Here is a 15,616-nt window from a genome sequence, read left to right on the forward strand (position 1 = left end):
GGAACTAAAATAAGACCAAGAGCCAAATGAGCAGCAGGCTCCAAACATGAGTGCAAATGTCAACATCAGCAGTGAGCATGAGCGGTGCTAACTAAAGCACAGACACAAAGCTGCACTAGGAAGAAGAAGAAGAAGAAGTACTTTTCTCTTTTTTTTTTTTTTTTTTTCTCAACAAAATGTTTATTAAAAGGGTAACATATTTACAGTATTAAAAGCTTACTTTATTGCACACTGGAAAACAGTGTTACACAGAAAATTAACTTTAATTCAAACCTTGATAAGGTTCACAGTTTAATTACAAAAAAGTATTTTACAGTATTTAGTCATTTACAGGTATTTACAGTAACGGCAACAAAAAAGACAACCACAGTATTCATTGCTGTGTATCGTCTCTAAAAAGCATAGATGCCTATACTGACTGTGGCCAGAGCCACAAAGAGTCCCAGCAGCGTCCTGAGCAGCGGGGATGATTGCATGATGGCTCCGGGGATCTGGAGTATCTTCACCGGTGTGGAGTGTGTTCTAGACGTCTGCAGCTGGTTCTCAGGGACACTCCGCAGCATCTTCTGCAAATCATCAAAGACCTGTGTGAAAAGAAAAGGGCAAGAATGTCCATCAGCTGCTTCTGGCTTAAAAACAGTTTGAAGAGCAAAGTCTAGTTGACGGTGACATTTTGGTCCCCCCCCAGCTCTGTACCTGAATGTTAAACTCGAACGCTCTGACAGCCTCCTCCAGCACGCCGTTCCTCTCCTCCTCCGTCAGCTCCACGCTGTTCATCCGGCTGCGATACAGCTGTTTGAAGCGGTTGGGGCTGGACACACCAGGGAAGGCGAAGAACGACAGACCCTCGCTGCCCTGCAGCCCCATGGACTTCTGGGCGATTCGACTCAGGACCTGCCCTCCAGACAGGTCACCTAGGTAACGAGTGTACGCATGGGCAATCAGAAATTCAGGGTTTTCTTTACCGATCTGGGGGGAAAAAAAGCAGGAAAGAAGAGTGTTATTTTAGTATCGAACAGTAGAGAAACGATTGTGTAATATATATGTATCTAAACATAAGTATCATACTATTATGAAACATACTTGTCTGAGTCTGTGGCAGTATCTTTTAGTGGCAGCCGGGACAACAACCTTCTCTCTCCAGTCCTGGCCGTAGAAGTATTCCAGGTCTTTCTCGATGGCCTCCAGTCTGGCCAGTTCAGCCGGGAAGTAAATGGGAGCGACGCCGGGGTGGTTGGAGTTCCTGTCCATCTCTTCCTCCAAGGCCTTGTAGACTTCATACATCGAGCACAGGAGGAGCTGAAGAAGAGGAGGAGGGGTGGAGGAGGAGAGGTGGTGTCAAGACAAAGACATCAGAGTCAATACAAAAAGGTATGAACGAAAGTGAGATCATCCAAAAGAAGGATTTAGGTTTTGTGTTACCTTAAACTGCGGCAGGGTGACTTGTCCCCTCTGGAAGCTCAGCATCAGCTCTGTGTTTTCTGCCCTGACGTGACTGTCCTTGGTCACCTTTTTGATTTGTTCTGACAGATCCCTGCAAAAAGAAAACGGGCAAAAGGTAAGAGAGGAAGGCATGAAATGAACATAAAGAACAAACGTGGGACTCCAAAGTACAGAAGATGTACACCGTGTGAACCACTGCACCTATAAATGTTTATCTAATGTAAGCAACGTACAGATGATAAGACTTTACAAGCCCGAACAGAAAGTGGGCACACGCTGCACTAGAAACCTACGTTCGGATGCTGCAGCGCTGATGCAGACAAGAATCAAACTCTGTACGTTTTTTTTTAGGAAACGTACAGGTTGAACGCAATAATCTCAGAGCATCTTTAAAGGTGAACATGGCAATGCCCGTGAGTGAAATGTGACTCACCTGTCAGTCATCTGCTCTGCTGCTGTCTGAGTCTTCTTCTCTGTCTCCATTGTGGCCCTGAAAACAAAATGTTGAGATGTCAGAAAAGTGCTTTTAGAGGCAAACTTCCAACATGATCCCCAACATTCACATTCAAGAGCTATAAAATGTCAGCAAGAGGTTATGGAAATAAAAAAAACAGCACCGTAGATAATGTGTTTTACTCACCAGTAGGGATGAAGTTGTGTAGGTCTGGTAGTCTGTTGAATATGTCCACAGTGATTCTCTGTTTTCTCTCTGGATGTGCAGTGCAGCTTGTGCTTTGTGTGCCTACAGTCGTCTCCCTCTTTTATATGATCCTCCTCAGTCTCCTCCCTCCAGCAGCTGAATGAAAACAGGAACTCTGCGTCACAAAACCTCAGCTTAACATGATATGGCAACTTCAGCAAAAAACAGAGGGAGGGACTGTGAGTTAACATGATGCAGCAACTTTGAGAACAACTTGGAAAAGTTCTGAGGGAGGGACTACGGGACTTAGCATGAGCAAGGACGTTTCAGCAATGCCCTGGATCCCAGAGGGAGGAGGGCTGGGTGCTGAACATGACGGTGCAGCCTTGGAGCTCCCAAAGTTGGATCGGACGAGAGGAGGAGCCGACTCTAAACATGACCGTGTGCGTTCCTGAAGCCAGAGAGAGGAAGTGTTGAAACAGTGACTCATGTTCCCCAGTGAAGAAACAATCACATGATTGTATCAAGACAATGCAGCAGCAGTTTTTCAAGTTCATCAAAAACATGAATAAGTTTAACCACGTTAATAGATCACTGACACATGAAAACAACAAGAGGCGATAACTGAGAAGATATGAGCAGTGCAATGTCAAGCAGAAGAGGCTGCTGCAATTATGTAATTGATGTAAATATGTATTGAGCCCAACCTACAAATACATATTTCGAGAGGATAATGTTAATGTTATGTAAAAAAAAAAAAAAAAAAAAAGAGAGATAAATAACTGCAGACGAACGTGCTTCTGCACAGCCAGCTGCAGCGGGACGCCTACTAATTAGTCATCTATTAAATCCGTTGCCCTCCGTTCACTCCAGGCTTAACATGAATCAGCAGAGAGACGGGGGGGGGCGAACACTAAACGTGTCAGCTCTCTTCTGATTATGGTTCACACTGTGACCCACATAAAGTCGACACAGAGTTGACCCGTGGCTTTCGACATAAAAGAAGACCCGAATTCAAGGTTGTTTTTTAGGTTGTTAGCCTCGTGCTTGCTTGTTGTTTGCAGTCGACAAAACCCGGATGTATGGTACAGAAAAGTTTCCCTAAATGAACGTTAGTTTGTAGCCATAACGTCACCCGCGACTTCTAATTGGTAATACGGTGACGCGTAACTTGTTAAAGTACAGCCTGTCCTCAACTCACAGACTTAGTTTGTTTTAATCTGTTGTAACACGACATAAACTGACTCAACCAGTTGGTGCAGACAGATTTTATCAGAGAGCCGACATTGAAGCCCTGCAGCGTTAGATGGGGACCCGTCAGCTGTTAGTTTGTTTCCTGATAAGCAACACCTCCATGGTACCAGACCCCTACAGTCTGTAGCATTACTAGCTAAGCTAATCTAGCTCCCGTTATTTTGCTTACTATGCATTACCATAGTCATGTCAGGTCATTTGAACATAGAGGTTAACGTTAATGATTCCTTCACTTGACAAGAGCCAGTGCCCTGTAGCACACTCACACATCTAGCATTAGCAAAATAGAGTTACACTAGTTAACTGCTCACCCACAGAATAAGACACATAACCCATATTGAGTTATTTCTGTTAAATGCACTTTATTCTTAATTTCAATCATAAATGGGGCTCATACCTTAATATTACTGTCGTTGTCCCTCTCATCCTGCAGTGTGCAGAGAAGCAGGCCCACTGAGTGGAGACAGCCAGAGAGAGAGAGAGGAAAGACTTGAAAGATGGAAGTGGAGGAGCCAGATCTGGATTTTGAGGAATGTAGCACCAAGAGGTGGACCCTGGGCCTGCACTGGTAGTTGGTGGTAGTTTAGAGAAATTAAGTTTCATAAATGATCTTTCATCTGCAGCAGAGTAAGAGTTGGGATTAGGGGTGTGACAAATAATGCACGTTATATATATTCTGATATAGTCTCTTGGTTGCTATGTTATTGATACACTGGCATAAATAGTGTGCTACGTTGTGTTGCGGTGTCCGAGGTGTATCCTGTAACTGCAGATATCTGAACTCTGAACCGTAATTAGTTGTGGCACTGTTCCTTAAAGTTGTTATTTTTGGATGTTGTGATTCATTTGAATTCCATATGTGTGATAGCTTATGGTTCACCTTTTTTTTTTTTTTCAGGAAGCAGAAGGCCTGCTCAACAGGGAAAGGAAACCCTCTGGTAAGGTGCTTTTCAGGTTAACTGTGTGCATTCATTCACCATGCATCAGCTGTGTAGATGCTGAAGAAGTTCTCTCACAAATCCGTCATGGCTGTAATACAGTCTGTCTCAGTGGTGACTGTTGAGCACATTTCAGCTAAAACAGCCATGACCAATCATATGAACACAATGCAAGCTAAAGATGCAGGAAGGGCACTCTGTATGATGAAGATATGGTTAACAGCATCTGTTGTTGTAGTATGTGTGAATACATGACATATTGCAGGTGATGGTGAAGCTGAGTCCTCTGGCCTCGTCCCTGCTTATCCAGTCTGTGTGCCACAAGGCCGATGGGAAGAAAGAGGAGGAGAAGAGGTACGGGAACAGATCAAATTAGATATATATGTCTGTAATTTCATCCCCTCCATACTTACTCATGATTTATGTGCAAACTGTCTCTTCCAGGATATCCAAGAGAAGTTGTTGCGTTTATGTTGCACAGCAGAGGACAGCTTTGAGCAGGTAGTTATCCTCTATGTTGTTCAGTTCATTTCTACTTTTACTTCTACTCTTTATCATTTTTCTACCTTTTTTTTTGTTCCTCCAGACAAGTCCAAGCTCCATGTTGGAGTACTGGTTGTACTCGGATAACCAGCGCAACATGGCCGACTGTCCCATCATCACCCCTCCTGCCACTCCAGTAACGCATAGGCCTTGTCCCTTCATGCCCGTTCCTAGTGCAGTGACGGCCGCTGCTTCTGCAGAGAGCTCTGTGGTTAAATCCGTGGTGTCCGGCCCCGTGACTGACACCTGCGGTCCCATTAGTTCTGTGTGCAGTCCCACCAGTTCAGCCTGGGACACTCTCAGATCCACATCTGACCGGGATCCTGTCAGTGCTGCAGCTCACCTCCACCTGTTGGGAGAATCCTTGTCCCTGATTGGACACCATCTTCAGGAGACAAATGTGAGAAACTTTTTGTTGATATCGTGAGCTTATTAAATGGATGAGTGGTTGCCAAACTTTTTTCAGTTATGTACCCCTTTGAAGTGCCCCCGGACCAGCGCAAAATATGACATTATAAATGTACTTGTGAATGTTGCGGCAGTTAAGGCAACTAACGATTTCATTGAAAATAGGAACACTAAATATAAAATGTGGTTTGTTGAACTTACAGTTAGAGTTTTTATTATGTCTCTGAGACAGCGACCGCTGTGGCATTATGTTCTCTAGTTGTACGTCGAGTCCGTTCTCAGGAACGCAATATTTCAGGCCTGGAGGGAATTTCCACGAATGTCCACCTGCACTCGAGGTTGAGCTGATTAGATTTTGGTGGTCAAAGGTCACTGTGACCTCTCAAAACACATTTTTAACCATAACTCAAGAATTCATATGCTAATGATAACAATTTCACACAAATTTCTTTGAGGATAAAATGATGAAGTGATGACCTTCTGGACAGACATGGATGTAAACTGGTTGGTGGAGGCATACAACCGCGAGGCGGGAATTCTCGTTGAACTTATTGCATAACTTTCTTTAGGAATCATGATATTTAATTATATCTCACATACCTGCTGGAGTACCTCCAGGGGTACTCTGGAGGTACTCCAGCAGGTATGTACCTCCAGAGTACCCCTGGAGGTACTCGTACCCTCATTTTATGAAACACTGACAAGGATAATAACAGGGCTGCACCTTCATAATTGCATATCCATATTTTTAATGTAATTGGTCTCTAAACAGATCATGGCTCTGTCCAGCAGCTGCATATTGCTCAAATCAACATAGCTACATCATGACACATTATTTAAAGGGCCAGGTTCGACCTATTATCGCTGACCAGACTGCAATTATAACCACATTATTGTATTAATGACTCTGATTATAACTGCTTGGACTCAGTGTTATGGCCTGTTACAGATAGGTTAGTATAGGACTTGACTGTATGCTTCAAAGCCTGCAGTTTGCCTCAGTGATTTACATACTAGTCATCTAGCCTACATTATTAGCTGGCATACACACAAGTCATGATAGAAGAAGTTAAGCTAGAGAGGCTGTTCAATTTCCTGTCACTGACCAACACTGCAGCTCCCCGTCTGTTTCTTTTACACCTTCACAAGAAGTATTTATGACCAACGTTAACGGTTTCCTCTTCAAAAAATGTCTCACAACAGAGATATAGCCGGCTAACGTTTAGCTAAACAAAGTGCAAATGCTAACTTAGTTCATTGACAGACAAATATAGATACTGGTATAAAGGTCCAGATTTATAGAGGCGTAAAGTAAAAAAATTGCCATTTGGCAACACCAATGTTGGCCCTCCTGAATATTGTTAAATATCACCAGTGTGATGGTTGGTTAGTTATTGATAACAAAGATGATCTGTTCCAATTAAACGCAACGTGAGTTCAGTGACGTAATGACCCTTCCTTCTGTTCATTGGAGATGTGAAATATTACGAGGTCAAAATGAAACGGACTACAAGATTAAGAAGTGCGGGTTTAATTTATCCTCCATTAAACAGCCATGCACTGCATTAAGAGTCGCTTGCTTTTCTTCCTCTCTCTCTGCAGAAAGCGGTGAGCATGTCGAGCAGCGTGGCTCTGCTCTTGGACTCTCTGCTGTGTGCTCTGGCTCCTCTCCTCTGCCTCACCGCACAGATACCAGAGCTGAAGAGCTGCACTCAGCACACACTGGTGAGAGATGCAGCCGCTTAACAGTGAATAGTCACCATATACTACATACTCTACAAATGTAATATGATATTATCTGTGTTGTTTTTAAGCCCTCCACTCTGGAAAACATTTCCTATCTGATGCCCGGGCTGTGAGTGATGACGACCCCGCTGACAGCACACAGCACATTCTGATACTGAAAGTACATCTTGAATCTGTTTTGATGTACAACAATATTTGTTTGCACTATAGAAATTATTTGAGTGATATCACAATCATGCAAGTTTACTTTAATATGTCGGGATAGTTTCTTGTTTTTGTTGTTTGATTAAAAGAGGTGTGTAACGATTGAATTATGTCGCTTTTTACTGACTAGATAAATCAGTCTTTGTTTAAAAGTGTCGATGGTTTTTGATCAGGCGTCCCATACATTTACGACACAGTCTCTTAAATGCTCTTGGATTGACCCTCAAATGTAAAAGTTGAAGAAACTACAAATTTGCACGAGTTAATTTTAAGTAATATAACTATCTTTAGTCCCTGATAAGTTTGACTGCATATGACCACAGAAGCCTCCATTTCATATCCGTTTAATTATTGTAAACTAAAAGAAAAATATTTCCGTAAAGCTAAAACTAAATAGAAAAAATAAAATGAATAAATTCATTTTAGTTTTTTAAGCTATGACTATCTAATATAAAGGACACAGCACGAATTTCCGTCAAGTCTGGTGACATTGAGCCACAGAACTGAATCGACTTTGACATTCCAGGAGATGGCGCTGTGCCACAATCGCGTCACAATTAGTCCCTGTTGTTTTTCATATGCAGTCTGGCCTTGTACAATTAAATAACAAGAACATGATTTAAATATTGTAGTAGATGAAATGCCATATATCCTAGCTATTCAGCTATTTCCACCAACTGGGGTCAAGAGGAAAAGGTCAAAAACGTTTGGTAGTGAAAGAGTAATCAAGTTGATTCCCAAATCAAAAGATTTAAACATAATGGGCATTTTTACAGTTTTCCAAGCACTTGTTTTATATGTGTATGTAGCTACATACTTCTGAGTCATTATACCGTAACAAAACAAACTAAAACTAAATACATAAAATCTTTTCTGAAAAACTGAAACTAAACAAAATCTTGCAAACGCACTCTGAAAATAGGAAGTCAAAACTGAACTGAAAGAAACTAATTAAAAACACCAAACTATTTTAAAGTTACCTTGTTTCATATCTAATATTTACAAATGTTGCTCACAGTTTATGTGACCAATCAACTCATGGCAAGTTAAATAGGCTACATGCCTGGAGAGTCATTTCAATTGAGCTTTTACAAATTATGAATTGACCACAGGTGAGCATTGTAAGACAATTTTATCATGAGGTATATTATCGGTCGTTAATTGCTGTAATATTTCAACACCTGAAATACCAGATTGGATTTTTAAAAATTTTGCCTCCGCGCCGACATTATGTCTTCAGGTTGTCTGTCCGTCTGTCCGGTCCGTTCTCGTGAACGCGATGTCTCACGCCTGGAGGCAGAAACGTTTACCTGGGCTCAGTGTTGAACTGATTTAGATTTTGGTGGTCAGAGGTCACTGTGAGCTCAACTTAACTAAAAACATTCATATGCTAATTATGACAATTTCACACAAACGTCCCATAGGATAAAATGATGAAGTGATGATATTTTGGATGTAAACTGTAACTTGAGTGGTTGGTGGAGGCAGATAACTACAGGCGGTGAATCTAGTTTGTACATAGTACAATATAAAAGTCTCAGGCTCTAAGCTCGAGGCTTTAAGGTTTTCAAACACTATGTCGAGTGAAACTGCTATTCCCTATTTGGTGAATCCCCGTCCGTATGATGCACAACGCAGCAGAGTGAAGTTCCTCGTTGATTTATTCAGACTTCACATCGTCAATTCGCCCTGACGACTGCAGCGTTGCCAGTTATTAACCTGACGAACCCTGAAGTCCATGCTTATTTGACAGTCATCCATGCGTTTTGACACCTCCTGGGTGTGGTGGTAAAAGTAAGGTAGAATGATTCACATGTGCCCCGGGATGCACCACCTCCGCCTCAGCTTGGAATGCTTGGCAGCCCGCGGACAAAAGAAACCAGTTGTGTAAGCGGAAAGAAAAAAAATATATACTTCTGAGTGCATTCATGTGAGCATGCGTTCAGAATTGGGAGTGGTGAGCCGGTTACCTCCCTAAGACTGCAAGTCTCACCTGCGTAGGCAGCTGTTAGTCGTCGACATGTACTGTGCTGGTTGAGTTGTCTGGATGAGAGAAATAATTCAGTGAATACCGAACAAACGGAGCACGCAGAGAAGACAACACATGAACACAACTTAAAAAATCCTAACACGATTGAGTAAGTATGTTTGTTTATTGCTTGAATGAGGCAGCTGTTTAGTCACCATACGAATGGTTGTCAGTGTTCTGTGAAACAACAAGTGTCTGTCTGGCTTTACGCTCTACTTTCAGAATTAGGTTTAGTGCCAAGTTTGAGTTTCACTTTAGTGCTTAAATGTGTACAGTTTTCATGAGATGTTGCAATGCCTTATGTTCAGTCCTTTTTTTAAACATTTTTGTGTGCATTTGAGTCCATGCGTAAATGTCCTGGTAGAATGCCGTTGTACAGGACTGGCAAGGTGTGGCGCATCATGCAAGCTAAGAAAAAAGGGATTGCGAAGGAAGAAAAATGTGAAATGAAAGCTTCATGTAGGAGCCCAACTATTATCCATTATCTTAGTTCTTGTTAACTCAGGTGAGAGGATAGAGAGAAAGGTGATGCTCAAAGGAAACGAAATAAGAAGACGGCGTTCTTTTAACTATCGGACACAAACGATCAGAGAGACACACCCACATCACAGATGAAAACGCATCAAAAGTCATCACATCTTTCACATGTTTGTTTAGACCTCACTTCTCCTGTTTACATTTCAGATGAGATGAGTAAACTCCTGCCCAATCCGTCCAATTCTGTTTTTCCAGTTTTATTTGCATGGGGTTACATCTTCTAAAAGTTAAACATTTGGCCAAAGGCCACATGTACGATCACGCAATCTCACAACAAACCTTTTGGTTGTTTGGTGTAGCTTCCCATCAAATAGCACCTGTAATCTTTGGTACTGAAATGCATCCAGCACATTTGACCCCTTCCTCCTCCTCTCTTTCCAGCAATGAGTGAACTCTTGAGAGGGAGCTACTCCGGGTCCTCGTCCCCAGAGCTGAGACTTGTTCTCCTGGGAAACATCGGGTGTGGAAAGACGGCCTCAGCCGACACCATCCTGGGCCAGCTGTCCCTCATCTCCCCCGCTGCTTCCAGGAGCTGCCAGCTGCGGCAGGGCATCACAGAGGGCCGGAGTGTGACGGTGGTGGAGGCGCCGAGATGGTACTGGAGCGGCGGCAAGATGGAGGACAGCGTGAGGGAGGAGACAAAGCGAGTGATGGCGCTGGTCGCACCAGGCCCACATGCCATTCTGCTGCTGGTGCCTGTTAACCAATTCACAGAGGTGGGTTGTGGACTCACTTTGCCCTTCCACTTGTGTTGCTGTCATGGCATTATGTCTCATTTACTCATGCAGTCATCTATGGTATCATTTTGGCAGTTTTAAAAGTAAAAGACATGCTTTTGATTCCTCCTAATATACAATATTCATTAATTTTCCTTTTATTTTTTTGAAAATGAATAGGTTTGAGTAAAGTACAATGAACACCTATCCAAGGTGCATATATTTTTACATGCATATACAGTAAATTTAGCAATTAAAGTCCTAATATTATTATTTCTCGTTCTCAGGTGGAGGGTCTTGTGCCTGCAGAGCTGGAGGAGGCGTTTGGGAAGGAGGTGCTGGACCACACCATGGTCGTGCTGACCTGTGGGGACTACTTGATGGGAAAAACAGTGGAGGTATTAGAGTTGCACACGCTGTCTGTGGTGGGCTGAGATATTCATTTCGAGCACTCAAATTTTTACTATAAAAAGTTTTTAAAGTCTAGTATTCACTTTAGTATTCTGCGATTCAACTTAAGCTCTGCATTTGAGTTTTAAATGAGTCAGCCAGTCTTGTGACACACCGAATATGAGAGCCATCCGCCTAAACCTTTACCCTAATTCCAAACTGATAACATTTTGTGTATACTTTGTGTATAGCCGTTGCAAATCTAAAATGTTTTCCTCAGGAATACCTGCAGAAAGAAGTCCCAGGCCTGAGGCAGATCATTGAGCGCTGCGGGGGGAGGTACCATGTCATCAATAATCGTCAGCGACAGAACAGGGAGCAGGTCTGCGAGCTGCTGGACAAGGTGAGATGTCTGCGTATGGAGCAATCAAAAGAACAGCATCAAGAGTCCAGTTTGCGCACACACTTTGTTCGGCGTATATTGTTCACAGCTTCTCTGTTCTCATACTGATTGTGGTGGTTATCTCACACTTTAGTCAGTTTTGGTGCATCAGCTTTTTGTTTTTTTTGTTTTGTCTGAGCATTCCTGTTTTTCCCACCAACGCCCTATTGCACACTCAACAATCACACCCAGACGTAGTCTGAACTAGTATTAGTAATTATGCTGATTACAATGTCACTTTGACAGACATGGGAATTGTTTCCACATTGCAGATTAATTGCAGGAATTACAAAACATGGCACTATAATTGTAAATGTGAGGATCGGGGACATTTCCTAAATTAATTGTTTGTTTATTTATCTTACAGGTGGACAATATGGTGACGAACAATGGTGTTTTCTACATGAAAACGGTCCAGGAGAGAGAGCTGGAGCAACGAGTGAATGACAGAAAGCGAGAACTTATGGAAAGTTACAGAGCTCAAAAGGAGGAGAGGAAAGAGACCGTGTACATCCCCAACCCAGAAACACGGAGGAGTGTGGAGCACAGCACCGCCTCAGAGAGGTGGATGAGAGAAGAGAGGGACGAGATAGAGGGAAGTGTGGGCGTGAGCCAAAGATCTAACAGGCTCCATTCAACTCCAGCACCAGAACAACAGTCATCTTCAAAGCCACACAATGACAGGCAGGCCAACAGGGCGCCCAGTTTCAGACTAAATGCAGGTAAATATTTGCATTTCTGTACCTAATGTTGTTCTAAATCACAATGAGTTGAAAACAACAACTCAAAAATGAATGTGAGCGCAAAGCAGGACTCATATTTACTGTTTTTCCTCTGTAGATGGAGCTGTACTCTCACAAATGTCTGAGGTTAAATCAACTCCAAAAGTGGTCACAACTTGTGAGTCACAGGGCCTCACTGTCTCGTATTATGTCACTTAAAAGTGCACTCCTATGATGCCAGATGTTACAAAAATAATTGTCATTTTCCATATTAAACTCCAAATGTCACCTGATTGTTTTCAGTTCACCACAGAATAAACAGCTTCGAAGAGAGATCCCCCGAGGCGTCTCCTACCTCTGCTCCTCTTTCGCCCTTCTTTTCCTCCTCGTCGACCTTCGCCTCCTCTCCCGCCTCCTCTCCCGCCTCGTTCCCCTCACCCGCCTCTCCTTCCTCATTCGCCGCATCGTCCTCGCCTTCATCTTCTCCGGAGCTGCGTCTGGTGCTGCTCGGGCGATCTGGAGCAGGGAAAAGTGCAGCTGGCAACAACATACTGGGGCGGGAGGAGTTCGAGTCACGCCCGGAGAGCCTCAGTACCATCACTCAGGAGTGTGTGAAAAAGAAGGCGCTGGTTGAGGGAAGACGGGTATGTGATTAAGATGTTGTTTGCTTTCATGTTTTCATTTTCCTTTCACTCCACGTGCCATCGCCGGCCCCCCAAAAATCTGATCTTTGACATGCTGCTTGTTTTGTGTCATAAAGCAATCATGCTGGTTTTCCCTCAATCAACTCTCCACATGGCTACATGTCTCCTCTCTCTCCTGCAGGTGGCGGTGGTGGATACCCCAGACTGGTTCAATTCAGAGCAAACTCCAGATGAGGTGCGAGCGCAGATCTCCTCCTGCGTGGCGTTGTCCAGCCCTGGTCCACACGCCTTCCTCCTGTGCATCCCCTTAGACCAGCCTGCGAAGACCGAGCTGCAGGCTCTAGAGGCCCTCGAGAACATTTTTGGCCCTGAAGCGGTCCAGAATCACACTCTGCTGCTCTTCACTTACGCCGATAAACTAAGGGAGAGCGAGAAGGTGGGGAAAGACGGCGTGGAGGCATACATCGCTAGTCAGCGGCGAGATTTGTTGAAGCTCGTAGAGAAATGCAGGGACAGGTTTCATGTGCTGGAGCAGGGAGAGGGTGGGAGGGACAGGAGGAGTGTGGCAGAGCTGCTGGAGAAGGTGGAGCAGACAGTGAAGGAAGCTGGAGGGCAGTGCTACTCCCATCCTGCTTTTCAGGAGGCGGAGAACAGAGTGAGGCAGAGACAGGTAGAGTTAGCAAGGGAGAGACGGAGAGGGACACTAGAGCAAGACGGACCGCTTGGCTCTGAGAGGCGGGTGCTTTATTCCTACATGCAGCCTGTGGCTGAGGCAGAAGAGGAAGTGAGAGAGGAGGAGATTGAGCAAACAAGGGATGAGGCGGAGATGAGTGTAAGGTCGATGACTATTCAGAGCCTTCCTCCCATTACGAGTTCCACCATGTCCCCTTCACTCCTACGCTCCATTATGGAGAAAATGGGGTCGAGCGCAAAGATGTTACCCAAACTGTTGGCAGATAGCTCTGTGTGGGTCGGCGAGGGAGCAAAGAAGGTGAAGGGTAGTCCGGTGTGGGGGACAGTCGGCAGCAGAGCACAGAACGTCCACAAGAAGATGGTTGATAGTTCTGTATGGGGGAAGGTGGGAGCTAGTGCCGGACATGTGTCCAAACTAGTAGGAAATAGAGTTCCTAAGGTAATGGTGGATGGTTCTTCGTGGATGGGATCTGGGGCAAAGTCGGTAGCAGCTAGTCCAATGTGGGGAAAAGTTGGATCGGGGTCCATGCGTGTTGGAGCTGGGATTGGAGCCGGGGCAAAGAATTTGGCACAGAGTCCCATGTGGGGTAGAGTGGGATCCGGGGCCAAAAGTGGAGCTAAACTGATGGCTGAAAGCTCTGCGCGAGTTGGAGCTGGAATCGGTGCCGGGGCAAAGAAGGTGGCGCAGAGTCCAGTATGGGGGAAAGTGGGCTCCAGTGCCAAAGCAGGGGCCAAAATGGTGGCTGAGAGCTCCGTGTGGGAGAAAATTGGGACTACTGCAAAACAGGTGCCCATGGTAGTCATAGGGGGCGCACTGCTGGGTCTGGTGCTCGGAGTGGTCTTGGGAGGTGTGATCGGCGGAGCTGTCGGGGCAGCTGCTGGGTCTGCGGTAACCGAGGTGGGCAGACGGAAATTCAGCAACAAAAGCACGTTAGAAAAGACGGATGAAGCAGCGAAAAACGTGGAGAGAACGGTGAACGACGGCATCGACTCTCTGGTAAAACAAGGAGAGAAAGTATTGAAGACTGAATGAACGGCTGAATAGAGCACGTATTTAAAATATATAACAAATTAAAAACTTTTATTTGTGAATTTGTACCGTCAGAGTGTAGAATTCAACAGTGGCAAATATGGTTTTCATTTTTATTTTGAAACATTGTTTCCTTCTTTCTACACAAATATACAAGTTGATTCCAAACTTCAATATTATTCTATTATTTGCTTAAGTTTAATTCCAGCAGCTAATGAATGAGGATGGCTTTTTTTTTGTTTTTTCTTTTTTAACGTCGGTGAACGTCACTCACTAAATTATTTGTTCTATCGATATTTTTGATTTGTCTAATTGAACTTTGCTAATCTTGGCTCAATCAAATTTTTTAGTGCAAAGGATACGATTTGTATTGTAATGTGTCAAATCATGTAGGAAAATAAAAATGCTTTTATTTTTAACCTACAATTTGTTATTTTCTGTCCAATCTCTTAATGTAAGTGGCACATTCAAGGTGAATTTAAGTCATTAAAAAGTTGTATTAAACATGTACACTACATCAGTCACTTAGCAAATATAATACAGTTTGTTTTTGCATTTATTGAACTTGTTACCCTCTGCATTAAAGAGCTGTATCCTCATTATCAGCACACTAAAGCTGCTTTAGGAGAATGTTCATTCTTCACATGGGACGAGCAGTTTTTAATGTGGGCGTGGCTGATGGAGTCGGGCTACTGTTATTTCTGTGTGTAGTGAGTGTATCAAGAGGGGCTCAACGTAGGGGGGCAGGCAAGGACATTATCTCTGAGTCCCAGGCTGGCCGCCATCACCCTGCTTGGCCTCCTGTATCAAAAGAGGGAGAGAATGTTAACGCACACGCAGTCCCAACCAACATTATGTGGTTTCAGTTTCCGAACCGATGTCATTGCAAAAGCCGTGAAGTTCTGTTGATTTCTATACATTTAAAAAAATAAAATATACTGAAAAAAGTGTTTGCAATTGCAGAATTCTGCAGTACACCGTGTGTGACCCCTGCCTCAGTCCTCTCTGTGGTTTCATAATGAAACAGGAGGGGGGGCAGAACGGGCCAGAGGCAGCCGCATGGCAGCGTTGTGAAAGCTGCTCTTCCTGTCGTGTGGTCCTGAAACCGGTTGTGTAGGGGTTCCCAGAGCATCCTGGTTGTTGCATTCTTCTTTTTTGTTTTTCCCCCACTCCCTTTCTCCCATGCAGTGGTGGCCACCTCTCACACACACACACACACACACACACACACACACAC

General features: G+C 44.0%; 3 protein-coding genes across 3 annotated transcripts; 2 read left to right on the forward strand and 1 right to left on the reverse strand.

The window, feature by feature from the left end:
* Nucleotides 1-148: 148 nt before the first annotated feature.
* Nucleotides 149-3,810, reverse strand: hmox1b (heme oxygenase 1b). The gene is made up of 7 exons (XM_031872053.1): nt 3,735-3,810; nt 2,084-2,534; nt 1,877-1,933; nt 1,423-1,534; nt 1,084-1,299; nt 697-969; nt 149-584 (listed from the first exon to the last, which is right to left on the reverse strand). Exons 2-7 carry the CDS (start codon nt 2,332-2,334, stop codon nt 393-395), a joined length of 1,101 nt encoding a protein of 366 aa, XP_031727913.1. The 5' UTR covers nt 2,335-2,534; nt 3,735-3,810; the 3' UTR covers nt 149-392.
* On the forward strand, nt 2,993-7,259 carry hmgxb4b (HMG box domain containing 4b). The gene is made up of 8 exons (XM_031872054.1): nt 2,993-3,102; nt 3,771-3,871; nt 4,240-4,275; nt 4,541-4,629; nt 4,720-4,776; nt 4,862-5,218; nt 6,829-6,951; nt 7,041-7,259. The coding sequence occupies exons 2-8, from the start codon at nt 3,835-3,837 to the stop codon at nt 7,083-7,085; spliced, it is 744 nt and encodes a 247-aa protein (XP_031727914.1). The 5' UTR covers nt 2,993-3,102; nt 3,771-3,834; the 3' UTR covers nt 7,086-7,259.
* A 1,936-nt stretch (nt 7,260-9,195) lies between these two features.
* Nucleotides 9,196-15,610, forward strand: LOC116396905 (uncharacterized). Its single transcript, XM_031871894.1, has 8 exons — nt 9,196-9,314; nt 10,124-10,458; nt 10,746-10,856; nt 11,129-11,251; nt 11,658-12,012; nt 12,131-12,190; nt 12,316-12,656; nt 12,838-15,610. Exons 2-8 carry the CDS (start codon nt 10,126-10,128, stop codon nt 14,380-14,382), a joined length of 2,868 nt encoding a protein of 955 aa, XP_031727754.1. The 5' UTR covers nt 9,196-9,314; nt 10,124-10,125; the 3' UTR covers nt 14,383-15,610.
* The last annotated feature ends 6 nt before the right edge of the window (nt 15,611-15,616 follow it).

Source organism: Anarrhichthys ocellatus, unplaced genomic scaffold (genome assembly GCF_004355925.1).
Source record: "Anarrhichthys ocellatus isolate YVR2014 unplaced genomic scaffold, GSC_Weel_1.0 scaffold61, whole genome shotgun sequence".
Taxonomy (NCBI): domain Eukaryota; kingdom Metazoa; phylum Chordata; class Actinopteri; order Perciformes; family Anarhichadidae; genus Anarrhichthys; species Anarrhichthys ocellatus.